This window comes from Trachemys scripta, chromosome 10 (genome assembly GCF_013100865.1).
Source record: "Trachemys scripta elegans isolate TJP31775 chromosome 10, CAS_Tse_1.0, whole genome shotgun sequence".
Taxonomy (NCBI): Eukaryota; Metazoa; Chordata; order Testudines; family Emydidae; genus Trachemys; species Trachemys scripta.
The window spans coordinates 38,040,771-38,058,800 of record NC_048307.1 but is presented as its reverse complement, the minus strand read 5'-3'; the positions used below and the strand labels follow the sequence as shown (position 1 = coordinate 38,058,800).

General features: G+C 48.6%; 1 protein-coding gene and 1 long non-coding RNA gene across 7 annotated transcripts in view; one reads left to right on the top strand and one right to left on the bottom strand.

The window, feature by feature from the left end:
* Positions 1–18,030, top strand: part of IFT140 (intraflagellar transport 140) — a 247,720-nt gene that overhangs the window by 141,425 nt on the left and 88,265 nt on the right. For all 6 annotated transcript variants that reach the window (XM_034784204.1, XM_034784203.1, XM_034784206.1 and 3 more), the window contains one exon: positions 17,676–17,832. In XM_034784204.1, the coding sequence (XP_034640095.1) occupies positions 17,676–17,832 (157 nt within the window). The remainder of the gene's footprint in view (positions 1–17,675; positions 17,833–18,030) is intronic.
* The window catches only part of LOC117884100, a 41,450-nt gene that overhangs the window by 19,671 nt on the left and 3,749 nt on the right, over positions 1–18,030 (bottom strand). The gene's annotated exons all lie outside the window — the stretch shown is intronic.

The following is an 18,030-nucleotide window of genomic DNA, read 5'->3' as shown; positions in this document are numbered from 1 at the left end:
GCTCCGCTCCGCTCCGCTCACCGACCTGTGAGCCGCGCCGCTCTGCTCCGCTCTGCTCACCGACCTGTGAGCCGCGCCACTCCGCTCACCGACCTGTGAGCCGAGCCGCACCGCTCACCCTCCAGCCGTCCCTTGGGCCGCTCCCACAAGGCTCTGCTCTGCTAGCTGCTCCTCCAGCCGCTCCGCTCACCGACCTGTGAGCCGCTCCGCTCACCCCCGCTAAGCTAACTTAGCAATAGCTTCAGGCTCCCCCACTAGTTAACACAGCCTCAGTGATCTCAGCTCTTAAATAGCTTTAGCTCTTTTGTGATTTCAGCTCTTAGTGATTTCAGCTAGTAGTAGGGGAGCCCCAGTGCTGGTGCACTATTGGCCCAAAGTGAACTCAGCTCAGCAGTCTGTAACTAGACTCCTAAGGGAATCAAAGTTAGCTCTGACATTCAACAGTGGAGAGAGAAGGAGGTGCAATTGGTGTTTCAGGCCCACAAAAGGGACCCACACCATCAGGTACCAATACCTGTCCCCATCCTCTCTCAATTCACTGGGTTTTGTAACCCATGCCCCTTGACAAGCAAATGCTACCTAGGTAATGGTGAATGACTCACTCAGTCCTTCTGTCATACAACAGTTCCACTGGCCTTGATTCACAGAATCAGGGTAACAAAACTTTATTCTTCCTGCCCCAATAACAGAGAAACTGGGGATCCCACACCAGCCAAAGTAACCACTTTGAGTTGCTGTGGTTTCATGCCAGGCGAGTGGGTGTGCCTATGCAAACAAGATCAGCCCCTGGAGTTCTTTTCCACACTCGCCATAATTCACCACCAGATGTCAGGGTAGAGCTCATCCTGACTCTGCTTACATCCTCCCCCCCAGCCGAAAATTTGTCGTCCCGACAAATCACACTCCCTATTATAACAACTCACTGGTTCCCTCCAAAGGGCCTCAGATAGCCAACTTTAGCTTCCACAAGCCTGTGTGCTAAACATATTGGTTCCTCACTAGTTACCCCAGGTGCATCATAAGTCAACCGTTTTACTGGTCTTATTACCCTGTCTCGTCTATTGAGAATCTCTGTTGCCGTGGTGGGCGGGACAGCCTCTTGAACGATGGATGGAGAGGTTTCCTTTGAGGGTCCCTCGGCTACTGGCATAGGCCCCTGCATTTCTAGTTCTAACAGTGGAGGGTCCAAGGTGTCCAGGACATCCTCCACCTGTATGTCTCCACTGTCCAATAACTTGGGTGTGTCATCACATGGGGGTCCCACCAGTGGCTCAGGGGTGTCAGGAATGGGCCTAAATACTTCTGCCATGGGGTTTAGGATGGAAGAAGAGGAGCTCTCTTTTGATTCAGCCGATCGAGACTGAAATCTTGTCTCCATCCCAGGATACACCATGGTTGTGTCTTCCTCCTCAGACTCACTCTCAGATGTGCTGCATGGGGGTAGGTTAGCTGCAGGGGGCTGGCTGTCCACGTTGGAGGGCGGCTTTGGTCCAGCACCTTCGTTCTGCCCAGTTGCCCTGTTGTGGCCCATCTCATACGGGGTGCCTACCAATTCCCCCACAGGGAGCAAAAGGTTTCTATGCACTGTCTTTGTCTGCCCTGGACCCTCTTCAGGTTTGATCTTGTAGACCGGCAGGTCTCCTAGCTTTTCCATCACCAAGTAAGGTATTGCCTTCCATCTGTCGGCTATCTTGTGTTTGCCAGCAATACCCAAATTTTGCAGCAGAACTCTGTCCCCCGGCTGGAGTTCTTGCAGACGTACCCTAGCATCATATCGATGTTTGTTGCGGTCGGCGTTCTTCCAAGCCGCAGATGTAGCTAAGTGATAAGCATCCCGCAGCTTTTCTCTCAGTCGGGATACATATTGCTGATGAGTTTCATAGCTATCTCCATCCTCTGATACACCAAAGCACAGGTCTATGGGTAATCTTGGTTCTCGTCCAAACATTAAGAGATATGGGGTGACTCCTGTAGCATCATTCTTTGTGGCATTGTAGGCGTGCACCAGATATGCAACATGTTGGCTCCAGGTTGCTTTCTGCTCTGGTCGCAAAGTCCCCAACATATCTAATAGGGTTCGGTTGAACCTCTCTGGCTGAGGATCACCTTGCGGGTGATAAGGCGTTGTTCTAGACTTCTTAATTCCTGCTATCCTCAGCACCTCCTTCAGAAGATGACTCTCAAAGTCCCGCCCCTGATCCGAGTGTATCCGGGCTGGAAATCCATAAACTGAGAAATATTTCTCCCACAGTACTCGAGCAACCGTGGTGGCCCTCTGATCACGCGTGGGATATGCCTGCGCATATCGTGTATAATGGTCAGTCACTACTAGAATGTTCCCAATATTCCTCTTGTCTACTTCTAAAGACAAGAAATCGATGCATACCAGTTCCAAAGGTTTGGTGCTGGTGATGTTCTTGAGATATGCAGCCCTCGTGGGCAGAGTTTTCCTTTGAACACATCGAGCGCAAGTCTCACATTTCCTACGAACATCTTCAGCCATCCGGGGCCAATAGAATCTACTACGAAGAAGTTCCAGGGTCCTCTCCATCCCTAAATGTCCAAAGTCATCATGCAGGGCCCTCATGGCCAGGGCTCTGTACTCTTTTGGCAGCACTAGCTGTGCTCGTTGCTTTTGTAAAGGGTCTGTGGTCACTCGATGTAGCACTCCCTGAATCAGTTTTAGTTTGGTCCATTCTCTCAATAGTAGTTTACCCTCCGGGTTAGGTGGGACAACCACAGCTGGGCTTCGCCCCTCCCTTTTGGCAAGTAGTGTATCACGAATGCCAATATCTTGCAGCTGGGCTTCCTGCCAGTCAGCCGCATTGAGCATGGGCAAAGGAGATTGGTCCAACGCAATATAGTTCACTGAAGCAGAAGGCACGCATTCAGGGGGAAGGCCCAAAGCTTCTGCAGCACATCCATGAAGACTCTCATGGGACTCTGGCTCCCGGCGACTCACACTGCAAATAGCCCTCACTCCATCTGTGGGTATCACAGCAACTCCTGGTGCCTGTGGACGCCTGGACAATGCATCTGCATCTACATTGCTTCTCCCTGATCGGTATTGAATGCTGAAGTCATAGCTAGCCAAAGCGGCCACCCATCTTTGCCCTGTAGCATCCAGCTTAGCACTTGTTAACACATAGGTCAGTGGGTTGTTGTCTGTCCACACCTGGAACTGAGCACCATATAAGTAGTCTCGAAATTTCTCAGTGATGGCCCATTTCAAGGCCAAGAACTCCAGCTTGTGGGTGGGATAGCGAGTTTCACTATCAGACAGTCCTCGGCTGGCAAAGGCTACAGGTTTACATCTTCCTTCCACTTCCTGGTACAGTACTGCTCCCAGACCCTCCAAACTGGCATCAGTATGCAGGATAAATGGCTTGCTTGGGTCAGCAAAGACCAGGACTGGAGCATGAGTTAGGCAAGTAATGATTTCTCGAAAAGCCCTTTCACATCTCTCATCCCACCGTGGCCCAAAGGGTTCGAAGGGGCCATAGTGTCTCTGCACAGGAGGCTTTGGGGACCTTCCCTTATTCTTGGTCTTAGATTTGTTCCTGCTGGACTGGTATCCCCTGGTAAGATCATTCAGAGGTTTTACAATCGTAGCATAGTTTTTCACAAATCTTCGATAGTAGCCACTAAACCCAAGAAAGGTCTTGAGTTCTCTGTAGTTACTTGGACATGGCCATGTAGTGAGGGCTTCTGTTTTATCGGGATCAGTACTCACACCCTCTTGGGACACGATGTGACCCACATATTTCACTGAGGTCCTGCAGAACTGGCATTTGTCAATTGAAAGCTTCAAACCATAATCCTCTAACCTATCAAGCACTTTAAGAAGTCTTTCTTCATGCTCCTCCAAGGTTCTTCCAAACACTATCAGGTCATCCAAATAAACTAACACTTGCAGTAAATTCATGTCTCCCACAACTTTCTCCATAAGACGTTGAAATGTGGCAGGTGCTCCAGAGATCCCTTGGGGCATGCGTTCAAACTGATAAAACCCTAATGGGCAGATGAAGGCTGTCTTCTCCTTATCTGCTTCACCCAGAGGGATCTGGTAGTATCCACTCCGAAGATCCAACACAGAGAACCACTGGCTTCCCAGCAAACAGTCTAAGGCATCTTGGACTCGGGGCATTGTGTACTGGTCAACCACAGTACGGCGGTTTAGGGTGCGGTAGTCAATACACATCCGGATTTTCCCATTCTTTTTACGGACCACCACAATGGGTGAGGCATATGGGCTGCGGGACTCTGTAATGATGCCATTCGCAGCCAGCTCCTGAAGATGTTGTCGCACATCTTCCATCTCGGAGAGGGCAATCCTACTAGATCTCTCCCTGAAAGGTCGAGAGTCATGTAGTCTGATGTTGTGCTCTACTCCTTTTGCACATCCCACATCCCACTCATGCAATGAGAACACCTTGGATCTTTCACAAAGTTTCCTCCTCAGGCGATCTTTCCACTCCTCGGACAACGGTGAATCTCCAAAGTCAAACTTTGCAGGGTCTATTGGCGGAACTTGAGTCTCACACTGGGGTTTTACAATTGATTCAGGCTCAAAGAGATCCGCTATCTTTTGTCCTTGCTTCACAACAACATCTCGACTTGTTTCATTAGCAATCAGTATAGTCACCTTTTCCTGGGCTTCAGCAGGTAGGGTTATGACTCCAATGGGGACCAGCACTCCTTCCGGGAGCTCTCCTTCAACTGGCTGCTCTACCATTGCTAATGCCCCTTTACTGCCTTTCAGCCGAGTACTCATGACAAGCACTTCTTGCTCCGTCCTTGCAGGCACTACTAACGGGGTTGTGCCCATGTACTTCAGCGCCCCAATCGGTAGCTCAGATGTCTCCTTTTTAGCACCCTCAATCTTCCTATAGGCTTCAGCACAAAGCGTATGGATCATCAGGGTATTCAGGTACTGGTCCCCAGCCCGTCGTCTGCAGTAATCCGCGAGCACCTTGAAGAGACTGGAGTTGGTCCCTATCAGCACAGACACATCAGAGGTCCCTTTAGGGTCAGGGCATATTAATGCAGCTGTGTCCACCTCTTCTCTTACCCCCAGCAACCTCCTCTGGGAATTCCAGGTGCACTATGACATACCCTTGGTAGGGGTATTCATCCATGCTGAGGCCACACAGACCAACGCCAGTCAGTGGCTGTATAGGCAGGTGCCTAAGCATTTGTTGGTAGAATGACTGAAATATAATAGTCACTTGAGATCCAGTGTCAAGCACGGCTTTACACTCCACCTCTTCAATCTTCACCATGACCATGACTGCGGGGATCCCAGCTGGACAGTCTTTTCTGGGGGAATCTTCAAATCCTGCAGGCCTGGGTGGTCCCCGTCCCCGGACTCTCTGGCAGCTACCGGATCTCTCCCAACTGATCCTCAGCTTTCCATACACTAAGGAGGGGTTTTCTTCATTATGGCACTTGGCAGCACTGTGTCCATCCTGACCACATCGGTAGAGGAAGAATTGTCCTTTCCCTCTTCGCCCAGATGGGATGGTGGCTCTAAATGCTGACTTCTCCATCGCCACGGTCAGAGGCTCCTTATTCCCGGAAGTCTTAGCTTGGTCAATGGTGCTTTGCAGTTCAGCTATCCGTTCTGTCAGGACCTGCACTTGTTGGGCAAGTTCCTCTGTGGTGCTCACCATCAGTACACTGGCCGTTTGCAGTGGTGTTGTGCCGGCTGGCTCCAATGTTTGGGCTTCCCAAAACTCGCTGGCAGCTTGCCTTTCTTCCTCTTCTCTGACCTCCTTTATCAGCTGGGAATAACTTGGGGGATGTTCCCGTCGTTCTCTTAGCCGGAGATGGAGTAGAATCGAGTTCTGATATTGAGCTCCTCTTACAATTTGAGCCAGTCTGGTCCGATCCATCTGTTCAGCAGTCACTGCACCCCTCATGACAGCTCTCTGAAGCAGTCTTTCCAGCCTCTGTATATAGGCTGAAATCTTCTCGCCAATTTGCTGTCGGGAATTAAGGAACTTACAGTAACTGTCTTCAGGGCCCTCTACACTCCCAAAGGTATGATCAAGGGCCTCTAGGCAGTCCTTCACACTGACCCCAGGGTCAATGAGCTTCAGGGTGCGAATCACATCTAATGCTGGGCCACTAAGGCTCTCTATCAGACATCTTCGCTTTTCTGCATCAGGTACGGCCCACTCCTGCAGCATTTCAGTGGTATGCTCCAACCAGGGTTCGAACTCCTCTGCCCCAGCAAATAACCTTAACTCACGACAAGAGTTTGACCTAGCATGGGACAACACAACCTTTTCCAATATTTGCCCCAGTGCTTTTGCCCAATCATTGGCTGAGGCTGTGGTCCCTGAGCTAGAGGCTGCAGGGCCGGGGCCCAACAAACCCGACATATTAGCCATTATACAAACAGCAATTTCCTCAAAATATAACCACAATTGTTTCCCAATGCAGGGGAAGACTCAACAGGTGCTTGCGAGGGGTACTGACCCAGGGGATCCCGGACGAGCCCCCAAAAATGTAACCCTTCTGCCCATCTAAGTTGGCAGCAACAAGGGCCGGGTTCTGTATCTAGGGGTTCCGTTTCAATAACACAATGCAAAACCGGCTCGAGCCCCCACCCAGTGACCTGGGACAATTACATACCACCCCCTGGGCGCCTCTAAGAGGCAATACTTCCCCTCTCGCAAGCACGGAGTCTGAGTGTAACAGAAAATGTTTAATAACATGAGGTAAACAACATCAGCATTAAATTGGAAAAACACCAGAACTATAGTTCTTAGACCAAACCATGAGCGAAGACCCACCCCAGCAAATTGGGCCGTGTCCTCTCCCATTGGTTCTTGAAACCAGCGACCCAAGAATCACCAAAGTCCCAAAAGTCCACCAATCCCAAAGTCTCTTGGGTCCAGCAACCCAAGAATCACAAAAGTCCCAAAAGTCCGACAACCCCCCAAAGTCTCTGTCCATGATCAGTGCAGCCCCAGAGTTCAAAAAGGGAGGGGGGTGAGCAGGGTGTTAAGGGGCACCTTACGTGATCCGAGGCCAACCGGCTGCTTCTCCGTGGGGTTCCACTGCAGCCTTCACCACGAACTGCTCCATTCCACCTGCAGTCCCACTCCTGCCGTCCCCCGAACTGCTCTGGCAGCTGCTCCACTCCGCTCCGCTCACCGACCTGTGAGCCGCGCCACTCTGCTCCGCTCTGCTCACCGACCTGTGAGCCGCGCCACTCCGCTCACCGACCTGTGAGCCGAGCCGCACCGCTCCGCTCACCCTCCAGCCGTCCCTTGGGCCGCTCCCACAAGGCTCTGCTCTGCCCCTGGAGTTCTTTTCCACACTCGCCATAATTCACCACCAGATGTCAGGGTAGAGCTCATCCTGACTCTGCTTACATCAATGTCAAAGCTAATTGCTAACCTCTTCGTGCACCCAATCACCACAGCGAGAGTCTGTCTCAGGATGCTAGGCCACATGGCAATGTGCACCTGCGTGGTCCGCAAGGCTCAAAATGCGGCCCCTCCTGCTGTGGCTGGCAATGGCCTATTCCCTGTCCAGAAATCACCTGGACAGGGTTGTCGCGATCCTGTGCAACGTACTCACCTCCCTAAAGTGGTGGTTTAACCCCAGGAGGGTGATGGCAGGGGTGCTGTTCATGAATCCTCGATCTTGCTGATATCAGATGCCTCAGACCTTGGATGGGGGGCATATATTGTGACAATGTGGAAACCTGGTCCCCGGTGGAGGGTGCACTGCACTTAAATGTCAAAGAGCTCAGTGTCATCTGCCTAGCTGGCAGGGTCTTCCTCCCCAAGTTGTTGGGTCAAGCGGTGCGAGTCCTGACAGACAACACGGCCTCTATGTTCTATGTGAACAGGCAAGAGGGAGCGTGATCATCGGCTCTTTGTCAGGAAGCCATCCATCTGTGGGATTTCTGTATCCAGCATGGAATCCACATGGAAGCGGCACATCTCCCTGGTGTTCACAGCACGCTGGTGGACTGCCTCAGCAAGTCTTTTTGCTCTCACCACAAGTGGGAGCTCCATCCCGAGGTCGCCAGGATGCTCTTCTGCAGGTGGGGAACTCCCTGAGTGGATCTGTTCGCCACCAAACAGAACAGGAAATGTCGGCATTTCTGCTCCCTGAAGGGTCTAGGCGATGCATTTCAGATACATTTCTCCTGTCATGGGTGAGCGATCTGCTGTATGCTTTCCCGCCGATCCCTCTTATCAGCAGAGCCTTGTCCAAGACCAAAAGGGACAAGGCTCGTGTCATCATGGTCGCCCCGGCGTGGCTTCACCAACACTCGCTCATGGACCTAGGTGTGGCCACTGCCCGAATGCCCGGATCTCCTATCCCAGGACCATGGTTGGCTCCTGCACCCGAATCTCGCCCCACTTCACCTCACAGCTTGGCTGCTGCGAGGCTAAACCCAGAGGAGCAGACTTGCTCCAGTCAGGTGCGGCAAATTCTCTTGGAAAATAGGAAGCCCTCAACTAGAGCTACGCACCTGGCTAAGTGGAAGCCGTTCTCCAGCTGTGCGGTGGAGCATAGTATCTGACCAACCCAGTCGTCTCTCCAATCCATCCTGGATTATCTGCTTCAGTTGAAGAATCAGGGACTCACTTTCTCCTCCATCAAGGTCTACTAGGCAGCCATATCGGCATTCCACACGCATATTCAAGGTCAGTTGGTGTTTTCACATGACAAGACATGACAGTGAGGTTCCTGAAGGGCCTGGAAAGGCTCTTCCCGCTGAACAGGGACCCAGTTCCCCAGTGATATCTCAACCTGGTCCTCTTTTGAGGCTCACCGGGCTGCCCTTTGAGCCTTTGGCCTCATGCTTCCTCTCTCATGGAAGGTGGCTTTCCTGGTGGCCATTATCTCAGCGAGGAGGGTCTCCGAACTGCGGGCCCTCACATCAGAGCCACCATATACTGTTTTTTACGAAGACAAGGTCCACCTGCAGCCCCATCCAGCTTTTCTGCCTAAGGCGGTATCCTCCTTCCATGTCAACCAGGACATCTTCCTCCCGGTGTTCTGTCCTAAACTACACTCCTCCAGTGAGGAGAGGTGGCTACATGCTTTGGATGTTCGGCGTGTGCTGATTTTCTATTTGGAACGCACCAGACTTTTCTGCAGATCAGCTGAACTCTTCATAGCAACAGCAGAAAGAATGAAGAGCCTTCCTGTGTCCTCTCAGAGGATCTCAAACTGGATCACCTCTTGCATCCATACCTGCTATGAGCTGGCTCAGGCCCAGCCGCCATCAATTTATGAAAGCCCACTCGACCAGAACGCAAGCGTCCTCGGTGGCCTTCCTAGCCCATGTCCCTATTCAGGACATCTGCAGGGCCACGACATGGTCTTGGCAGCACTCGTTTACCACACATTACGCCATCACCCAGTAGGCCAGAGATGATGCTGGGTTCAGCAGGGCTGTGTTGCAGTCTACATGTCCATGAATTCCTACCTGCCTCCGGTGGTACTGCTTAGGAGTCACCTAGAATGGAATGGACATGAGCAAGCACTCAAAGAAGAAAAGACGGTTACCTTTTTTCGTAACTGATGTTCTTTGAGATGCGTTGCTCATGTCCATTCCATGACCTGCCCTACTTCCCCACTGTTGGAGTTTATGGCAAAAAGGAGGGTTGGGGGAAGCTGGCGGTGCCCCTTATGCAGCGGCATATGCGCGTCACTCCAGAGCGTGCCAGAGCCGGTCCCCTATGGATACCACTGAGGGAAAAACTTCTGGCACCGGTGCATGTGGTGAGCACACACACCTAGAACGGAATGGACATGAGGAACACATCTTGAACACCAGTTATGAAAAGAGGTAACTGTCTTTTCCTTCTTACCGCCCGTGATGGCTGTTGGAACTCCCTGCTTTGTCTTGGCAAAATTCTTATAGTGGTTCTTATACAGTTTGTTTGTTTGTTAGAATAGTTTTTAGTAAGTTTTAGTGTGATAGAGTTAAGAAATCTCTCCGCAACTGGTGAGGTGCCCCTCGCCTTGGTCTCTGGGGTTTAAGCCTTGCTCTTCCTGTGACAAACCTGTGTCCACCAGTGACCCTCACTTGAGCTGTCTCAAGTGTTTGGAAGAGACCCACAGGAATGATTGCTGATAGATCTGTCGGGAGTTTTAACCGTGCACCCAAAAAGACAGGACATCGAGACTAAATAAACTCTTGATGGAGGTAGCACTGAGACCCGCCTCAGAGGTAAGATCTGACTTGGTGCTGCGTACATTGTCATTGGTCTGCAGTGCGCCTCCCACTGGTAGAGGCTGTCAGCACTGTTCCTCCTCACCAGTGCCCAAGAAGAAACATCATAGACACCATGAAAAGAGCTGCTCTCCAGCACCAGGAGGAGATAGGCGAAGAGATTGGGATAGAGCAAGACCCGTGCTGGACCGCTCTCCCTCTCTGGCACCGCGGCAAACACTACCACTGACAGCTATGCACAGCTCTTCTGCCTCTTTGCCAGATGAGGAGCTGATGACAAAGGAGCCCACCAGGTTTTATTAAAGTGGGTGGTGTCCAACCTGGGCTTGCAGGCTGAAGTCGTCAATTTGCCAACCCGTGGCTTCTTGGACGTCTTGGCAGCAACAGCTCCCGCAAAGGTTGGTCTCCCCCAGCATGAGGTGATTATGGAGTCTGTTAAGGCTCTTTGTCAGAACCCAGCCTCCCTCCTGCCCACAGCCAAAAGAACGGAGTGGAAGTATTTTGTAGATGTTAAAGGCTGTGAATTTTTATTTTCACACCCTACCCCTGGGTCACTCATGGTAGCGGCTGCCAATGAGAAGTATCGCTAAGGCCAGGTGGGGTCAACACCGAAAGCAAAAGAACTTAAAAAGTTGGGCCTGCTTGGGTGGAAAGCCTACTCAACAGGCAGGCTTCAACTTTGCATAGCAAACTGGCAAACATTGCTGTGTTGCTATAATTTTAACACGTGGGAAGCAATGAATACATTTAAATATAGGCCTCCCCAGAATAGCCAGCAGGTGTTCTTGACCCTCACGTAGGAGGGCAAGACAGTGGCCAGAGCCTCTCTGCAGGCAGCCCTGGATGCTGCAGATTCTGTGGCCAGATTGATAGCCACAGCCATGTGCATCACCATGCACAGAAGCTACTGGTTGCAGGCATCAGGGTTCCTGCAGGAAGTTCAACAGCCATTATGAGACCTGCCATTTGAGGGACCTGTGATGGGTTGGGTCACAGTAACTCCGTCAAGATTGTCACTCGATGTGCTGGGATATCACTGAGAGCAAACCCCACTATCAGAGGTGGCTTTCCTCCACTCCTGTCTTGCTGAGCTCGACACACCAGTCGGCTACAGCACAGACCAAGAAGTTGGGCCACGCCCCCTGCAGTTCACAGAATTTAGGGGACTGCTCAGGTAACAGGGACTTTCCCAGTTCCCAGTATTCAGTCTTTCCCCAAATTAATCCATTTTACTCTGTATAAAGCTTATACAGGGTAAACTCATAAATTGTCCGCTCTCTATAACACTGATAAAGAGAGATGCACTGATCGAGAGATATGTTTGCTCCCCCAGGTATTAATTACTTACTTACTCTGGGTTAATTAATAAGCAAAAGTGATTTTATTAAGTATAAAAAGTAGGATTTAAGTGGTTTCAAGTAATAACAGACAGAACAATGTAAGTTACCAAGCAAAATCAAACAAAACACGCAAGTCTAAGCCTAATACAGTAGGAAACTGAATACCGGTAAATCTCACCCTCAGAGATGTCCCAATAAGCTTCTTTCACAGACTACAGAGTAGTCTCTCTACGCAAAAGAATTAATGGACACAAATCTGACATCAGGAATCATAATACTCAAAAACCAGTGGGAGAACACTTTAACCTGTCTGGTCATTCAATGACAGACCTGCGGGTGGCTATCTTACAACAGAAAAACTTCAAAAACAGACTCCAACGAGAGACTGCTGAGCTGGAATTGCAAACTAGATACAATCAACTTAGGATTGAATAAGGACTGGGAATGGCTGAGCCATTACAAACATTGAATCTATCTCCCCTTGTAAGTATTCTCACACTTCTTATCAAACTGTCTGTACTGGGCTATGTTGATTATCACTTCAAAAGTTTTTTTTCACTTACTTCATTGGCCTCTCAGAGTTGGTAAGACAACTCCCACCTGTTCATGCTCTCTGTATGTGTGTATATATAGCTCCTCAATATATGTTCCATTCTATATGCATCCGAAGAAGTGGGCTGTAGTCCACGAAAGCTTATGCTCTAATAAATTTGTTAGTCTCTAAGGTGCCACAAGTACTCCTGTTCTTTTTTCATAGACTAGACTCCTTCCTAGGCTGGGCCCAATCTTTTTCAGACCAACGTTGTGGGTTATGGCCTGGGTCCAGCAATCACTCACCCCACCCCACCCCACCCCACTCGTAGTTACAGACCTTTGTTCCAGTTTCTTTCAGGCATCTCTTTGGGGTGGAAAAGCCATTTCTTGAGCCAGCTGAAGACAAAATGGAGAGTGGCCTTTTATATTCTCTCTCTTGTGGGCGAAAACCCCTTTGTTCTTCTGTGCAAAATCACAGCAACAAGATGGAGTTTGTAGTCACCTGGGCAAGTCACATGTCCATGAATGATTCAGCTTTTTGCAGGCTGATGCCATTGTTTATATGTTAGTTTGAACGTTCCCAGGAAAGCTCAGATGTGGATTGGCGTCTCCCAAAGTCCATTGTCAGTTAAGTGTTTCTTGATTGGGCAAGTATCAGAGGGGTAGCCGTGTTAGTCTGAATCTGTAAAAAGCAACAGAGGGTCCTGTGGCACCTTTGAGACTAACAGAAGTACTGGGAGCATAAGCTTTCGTGGGTAAGAACCTCACTTCTTCAGATGCAAGAAGTGAGGTTCTTACCCACGAAAGCTTATGCTCCCAGTACTTCTNAGTGCCCAATCAAGCAACAGAGGGTCCTGTGGCACCTTTGAGACTAACAGAAGTACTGGGAGCATAAGCTTTCGTGGGTAAGAACCTCACTTCTTCAGATGCAAGAAGTGAGGTTCTTACCCACGAAAGCTTATGCTCCCAGTACTTCTGTTAGTCTCAAAGGTGCCACAGGACCCTCTGTTGCTTGATTGGGCACTTACTCAGAATAGTCCTTTCCCAAGAAGCTGACCAAATGCTTCACTGATGCTACTTAGAATCAAACATATTGAGATGCAAGTACATAGCCAATATTCAGAACTTCAAATACAAAAATGATACACACATGCAGACAGCATAACCATAACCAGCAAGTTACAACCTTTTCATAGACACCTTACTTGACCTCCTCTGTACAAGATTTGGTGCAACCATAGGACCTTGGTTGCAACCGTCATCTATGTTCATGTCAATAACGTCACAGGACCCTTGATCTTTTCAGAGCAAACAGATGCCAGGCTACATGGCCTAAAAGACTCCAGGCTGACATTACAGTCCCTGGGGCTGCATACTCTGGCACAGCCAAAGAGACTGTATAGGCCAAAACAATATCGGCATTTTTATCTCCAACCACCATGGCATGACCAGAGGAGGAGAAGAAACAATGGGTTTGGGCGTAGTAGGCCACCTCCACCCTCCTCCACAGGGCCTTCACAGTTAGTTCTGTGTCATTCTGATGAGGTGCTCAAGGGTGACCTATCAATCCCTTTAATCAAGGATCCAGTCATCCCTATCTTTTCCATCCGCATTTCCCATTTCCTCAAAACTTGGGAACAGGTTACTTCAGACCGCTGGGTCTTAAACACAGTGGAGTTTAGAATTCCGTCTAGTTTATTTCTACCCCACCTTTCCACCTACCTTCCCCGTCCCTCTTCAGGGACCCTTCTCATGAGCTTCTGTTAGAGCAAGAAGTGCAGTCCCTTCTCCAGATGGGAGCTGTGGAAGATGTTCCACTATAGCTAAGGGAAAAGGGTTCTAGTCCCACTATTTCCTGATCCCCAAAGCCAAGGGAGGTCTTGGACCAATCCTTGACCTGCGTTGGCTCAACTCCTATCTCAAAAAGTTTAAGTTCCTCTTGGTCTCCTTGGCGTACATCATCCCATCACTGGATCCAAGGGATAGGTATACTGCCCTTGACTCGAAAGATGCATACTTTCATATGCTGATTTTTTTCCAAGGCCACAGAAGATTTCTGAGGTTTGTGGTGAACCAAGGGCATTACCAGTTTGCAGACCTGCCATTCAATCTATCAGCCACCCAGTGAGTCTTCACCAAGTTTATGGCAGTGGTAGCGGTATTTCTGAAGAGAAAAGGAGTCCACATGTTCCTGTACCTTGACGACTCATTAAGCTCATTAAGGGCTGGTCTCGAGCGCAAGTGGAGTCCGACATCGTCCTCATACAATTGACCTTCCGGGCATTAGGTTGTCTAATAAATGTGCAGAAGTCGACCCTGACGTGTTCAAAGAATTGAATTCATTGGAGCGGTTCTCGATTTGATGTTGGCAAATGCCAGTCTTCTGGAGGACCTCTTTTGGGCTATCTCGATGATAATAAGCTCCCTACAGTCATAATCAGTCACCACTGTCAGGCATTGCTTGAGCCTACTCGGCCATATGACTTCGTGCACTTACCTAGTTCAATATGCGAGGCTGAAACACAGATCTCTCCAAGCCTGGCTGGCCACGGTGTACTCCCCTTCCAGACATCACCTTAACAGGGCTCTCATGGTGCCTTCTCAAATCCTTGACTCCTTGACATGGGGTTGCACTGTTGGATGATCTGCAAGGGGGTTCCCTTCGCAAGACTCCAAACCGTCTGTACATCTGGTCTCTAATACCTCTGCACTGGGCCGGGGAGCCCACTTGGGACAACTCAGGACTCGAGGTCTGTGGTCTAGGCAGGAGCTTTCGCTCCATATCAATATCAGGGAACTCAGGGCAGTCCGACTGGCTTGCCAGGCATTCTTGCCCCACATCACGAACAGGCCAGTTTCAGTTCTCACGGACAATACATCAGCCATGTATTACTTGTATTACAAGCAGGGTGGGGCCGAGTCCCATTTATTAGTATGTTTGGCTAGTGTAATAAATAGTGTGACCAGATGTCCTGATTTTATGGGGATAGTCCCGATATTTGGGACTTTTTCTTATATATGCACCTATTACCCCCCCAGCCCTGTCCCAATTTTTCACATATGCTATCTGGTCACCCTAGTAATAAATAAAGTGGGGGGATAGCTCTCTTTGATCGACACCCAGCCAGCCAGTTAGCTGTAAAATACCTCTTGGTAGCTGTTCTTTACTTGCTTTACCTGTAAAGGGTTAAAAAGTCCCCCAGGTAAAGAAAAAAAGTGGGCACCTGACCAAAAGAGCCAATGGGAAGATAGAACTTTTTAAAATTGGAAAAGAAACTTTCCCTTTGTCTGTTCTCTCTGGGCCGAAGGGCCACAGCAGCCATGCTATAAGCAGCTAAGCCAGGTATGATTATAAGTCATCAGATCATGCCTAGAACTACTTATCTGAACTCCAGTGTGTAAGTAGATCAGAATGTTTAGCTAGATGTGATTAGGGTTATTGCTTATTGGCTTGTGGACTCTTCTGCGATAACCCCAGATGCTTTTGCTTGCTTGTAACCTTTAAGTTGAACCCCAAGAAAGCTATTTTGGGTGCTTGATTTTTGGAATTGCTCTTTTAAAATCTTAGCAAAAGCCTAAGTTCCAGATGTATTTGTGATGGTGCACCCCATAAGGCTTCATGGAAATATGCTTGTGAATGTATATCTATGACATAACTGGAATATGATTTATGCTACATACACCATGTAACATATCTCTGTAAAGGTTATGATCTACTGAATCCATTCATCCTATTTGCATGCATGTGCCATTGTTGTATTCGAAGTTATGAATATTGGCTGTGTCCTTGCTTGATTTCTAAGTAGCCTTAGTAAAGCATTTGATCAGTTTCGTGAGAAAGGAATGTACAAATTAAGTGCCCAATCAAGAAACACTTAAAGGACAATGAATCCTGGAAAGTTCCAATCCACATAAGAAGTCTATCTGAGGACGTTCAGGGTAGCATGTAAACAATGGCTGCTACCTGTAAAAACTGAGTCATGCATGGACATGTGACTTGCCCATGTGACTCCAAAACTCAATCTTGGAGCTGGACTTTGCATAGGAGAGAGGAGGGGGTCTCCACCCACAAGAGAAAGTCTATTTAAACCCCTGGGAGACCTCTCCATTTGGTCTTCAGCTGGCTAAAGAGATATTCTCCCCATCCCCAAGGATACCTGAAAGAGACTGGAACAAAGGACAGTAACTACAGGGGGTGTGAGTGATTGCTGGACCCAGACTAGAAGGAGACTAGTCTGTAAAAGGAAGCTTACTGGAATTCCTCTGAGGGTGAGGTTTTTATCTGTATTCAGTCTTCTTACCGTATTAGACATAGGCTTGCGCATTTTATTTTATTTTGCTTGGTAATTCACTTTGTTCTGTCTGTTACTACTTGGAACCACTTAAATCCTACTTTCTGTATTTAATAAAATCACTTTTTACTTATTAATTAACCCAGAGTATGCATTAATACCTTGGGGGGGGGGGGCAAAACCAGCTGTGCATGTCTCTCTATCAGCGTTATAGAGGGCGAACAATTTGAGTTAAACGGATTTATTTGGGGTTTGGACCCCATTGGGAGTTGGGCATCTGAGTGTTAAAGACAGGAACACTTCTCAAGTTGCTTTCAGTTAAGTCTGCAGCTTTGGGGCACGTGGTTCAGACCCTGGGTCTGTGTTGGAGCAGACTGGCATGTCTGGCTCAACAAGAAAGGGCGCTGGAGTCCCAAGCTGGCAGGGAAAGCAGGGGCAGAAGTAGTCTTGGCACATCAGTTGGCAACCCTTAGGGGCTTTCTGTGATCCAATCCGTCACAGTATTTTCTTTCTTTTTGTTTTTAGTAAAATTTACCTTTTTTAAGAACAGGATTGGATTTTTGGTGTCCTAAGAGGTTTGTGCATGTTGTTTGATTAGCTGGTAGCCGCAGCTAATTTCCTTTGTTTCCTTTTTCAGCTCTTCCCCGGAAGGTGTGTGTGTGAAAGGGCTTGAGGGCACTCCACAGGGAGGTATTCCCAAGTGCTCCTTCCTGGGTTCAAAGGGACTTTTGTTGCATTTGGGTGGTGGCAGCGTTTACCAAGCCAAGGTCAGAGAAAAGCTGTAACCTTGGGAGTTTAATACAAGCCTGGAGTGGCAAGTATTAATTTTTAAAATCCTTGCGGGCCCCACTTCTGCACTCGGAGTGACAGAGTGGGGATTCAGCCTGACAGCTAGTAACCCAGTACTCCTAAAGAAAAAACACCAGGAGTGAGTATTATACATCTTTCCCAGGGGATTCAATAAATGTGTTGTGAAATAAAATACATAAGAGGACATGTGATATGAAAGTGTTGGGCAAGCTATAAATACTTGAGTAATGTGTCAAACCTGGAACTCTTTGCATTGCTATTATGAGGTTGAACCTAATACAATGAATATTTGTGTTTATTATGATAGTTTATTGTACCTTGACTGCACTTTTAGGAAATTTTAAACATTTATATTATATATATGATGATAGTTTTGGGGCTATCCCATGGTATGTTTCATCCCTTATTTATGTTAATGAATTGAATAAGCAGCCCGGGACATGTTCCACCTGTCTTTACATGTTTGTCCTCCGTTTGATTTTGCAGGAGTGTTACTGAGCATCCAGAACTGCAAGATCGCATCCCTGTTAGCCACTTTTGGGACCATGGTGAACCAAGACTTTTTGTATGTGAAGCAGTCCTTGAACCAAGCCTGCAGTTTCCAGACAAGCAGCAGCGGCAGACAGAGAGCTCAGAAAGCACAGTATGTTTTTTTTCTCTTGCTCTGCTCTGATTTGTTTTTATCCCAGTAATAAACTATTGGTTCTGGCCTTCACTAAATTATCTGTGTAGATACTGTGATCCGGTGCACAGAAGGTAGCAGCCAAACAAACTTTTAAGAGTCCAGTACTTGTGATTTCTATTGGTCATAATACATTTTGTTGTTAGCAGGGGGGTTCAT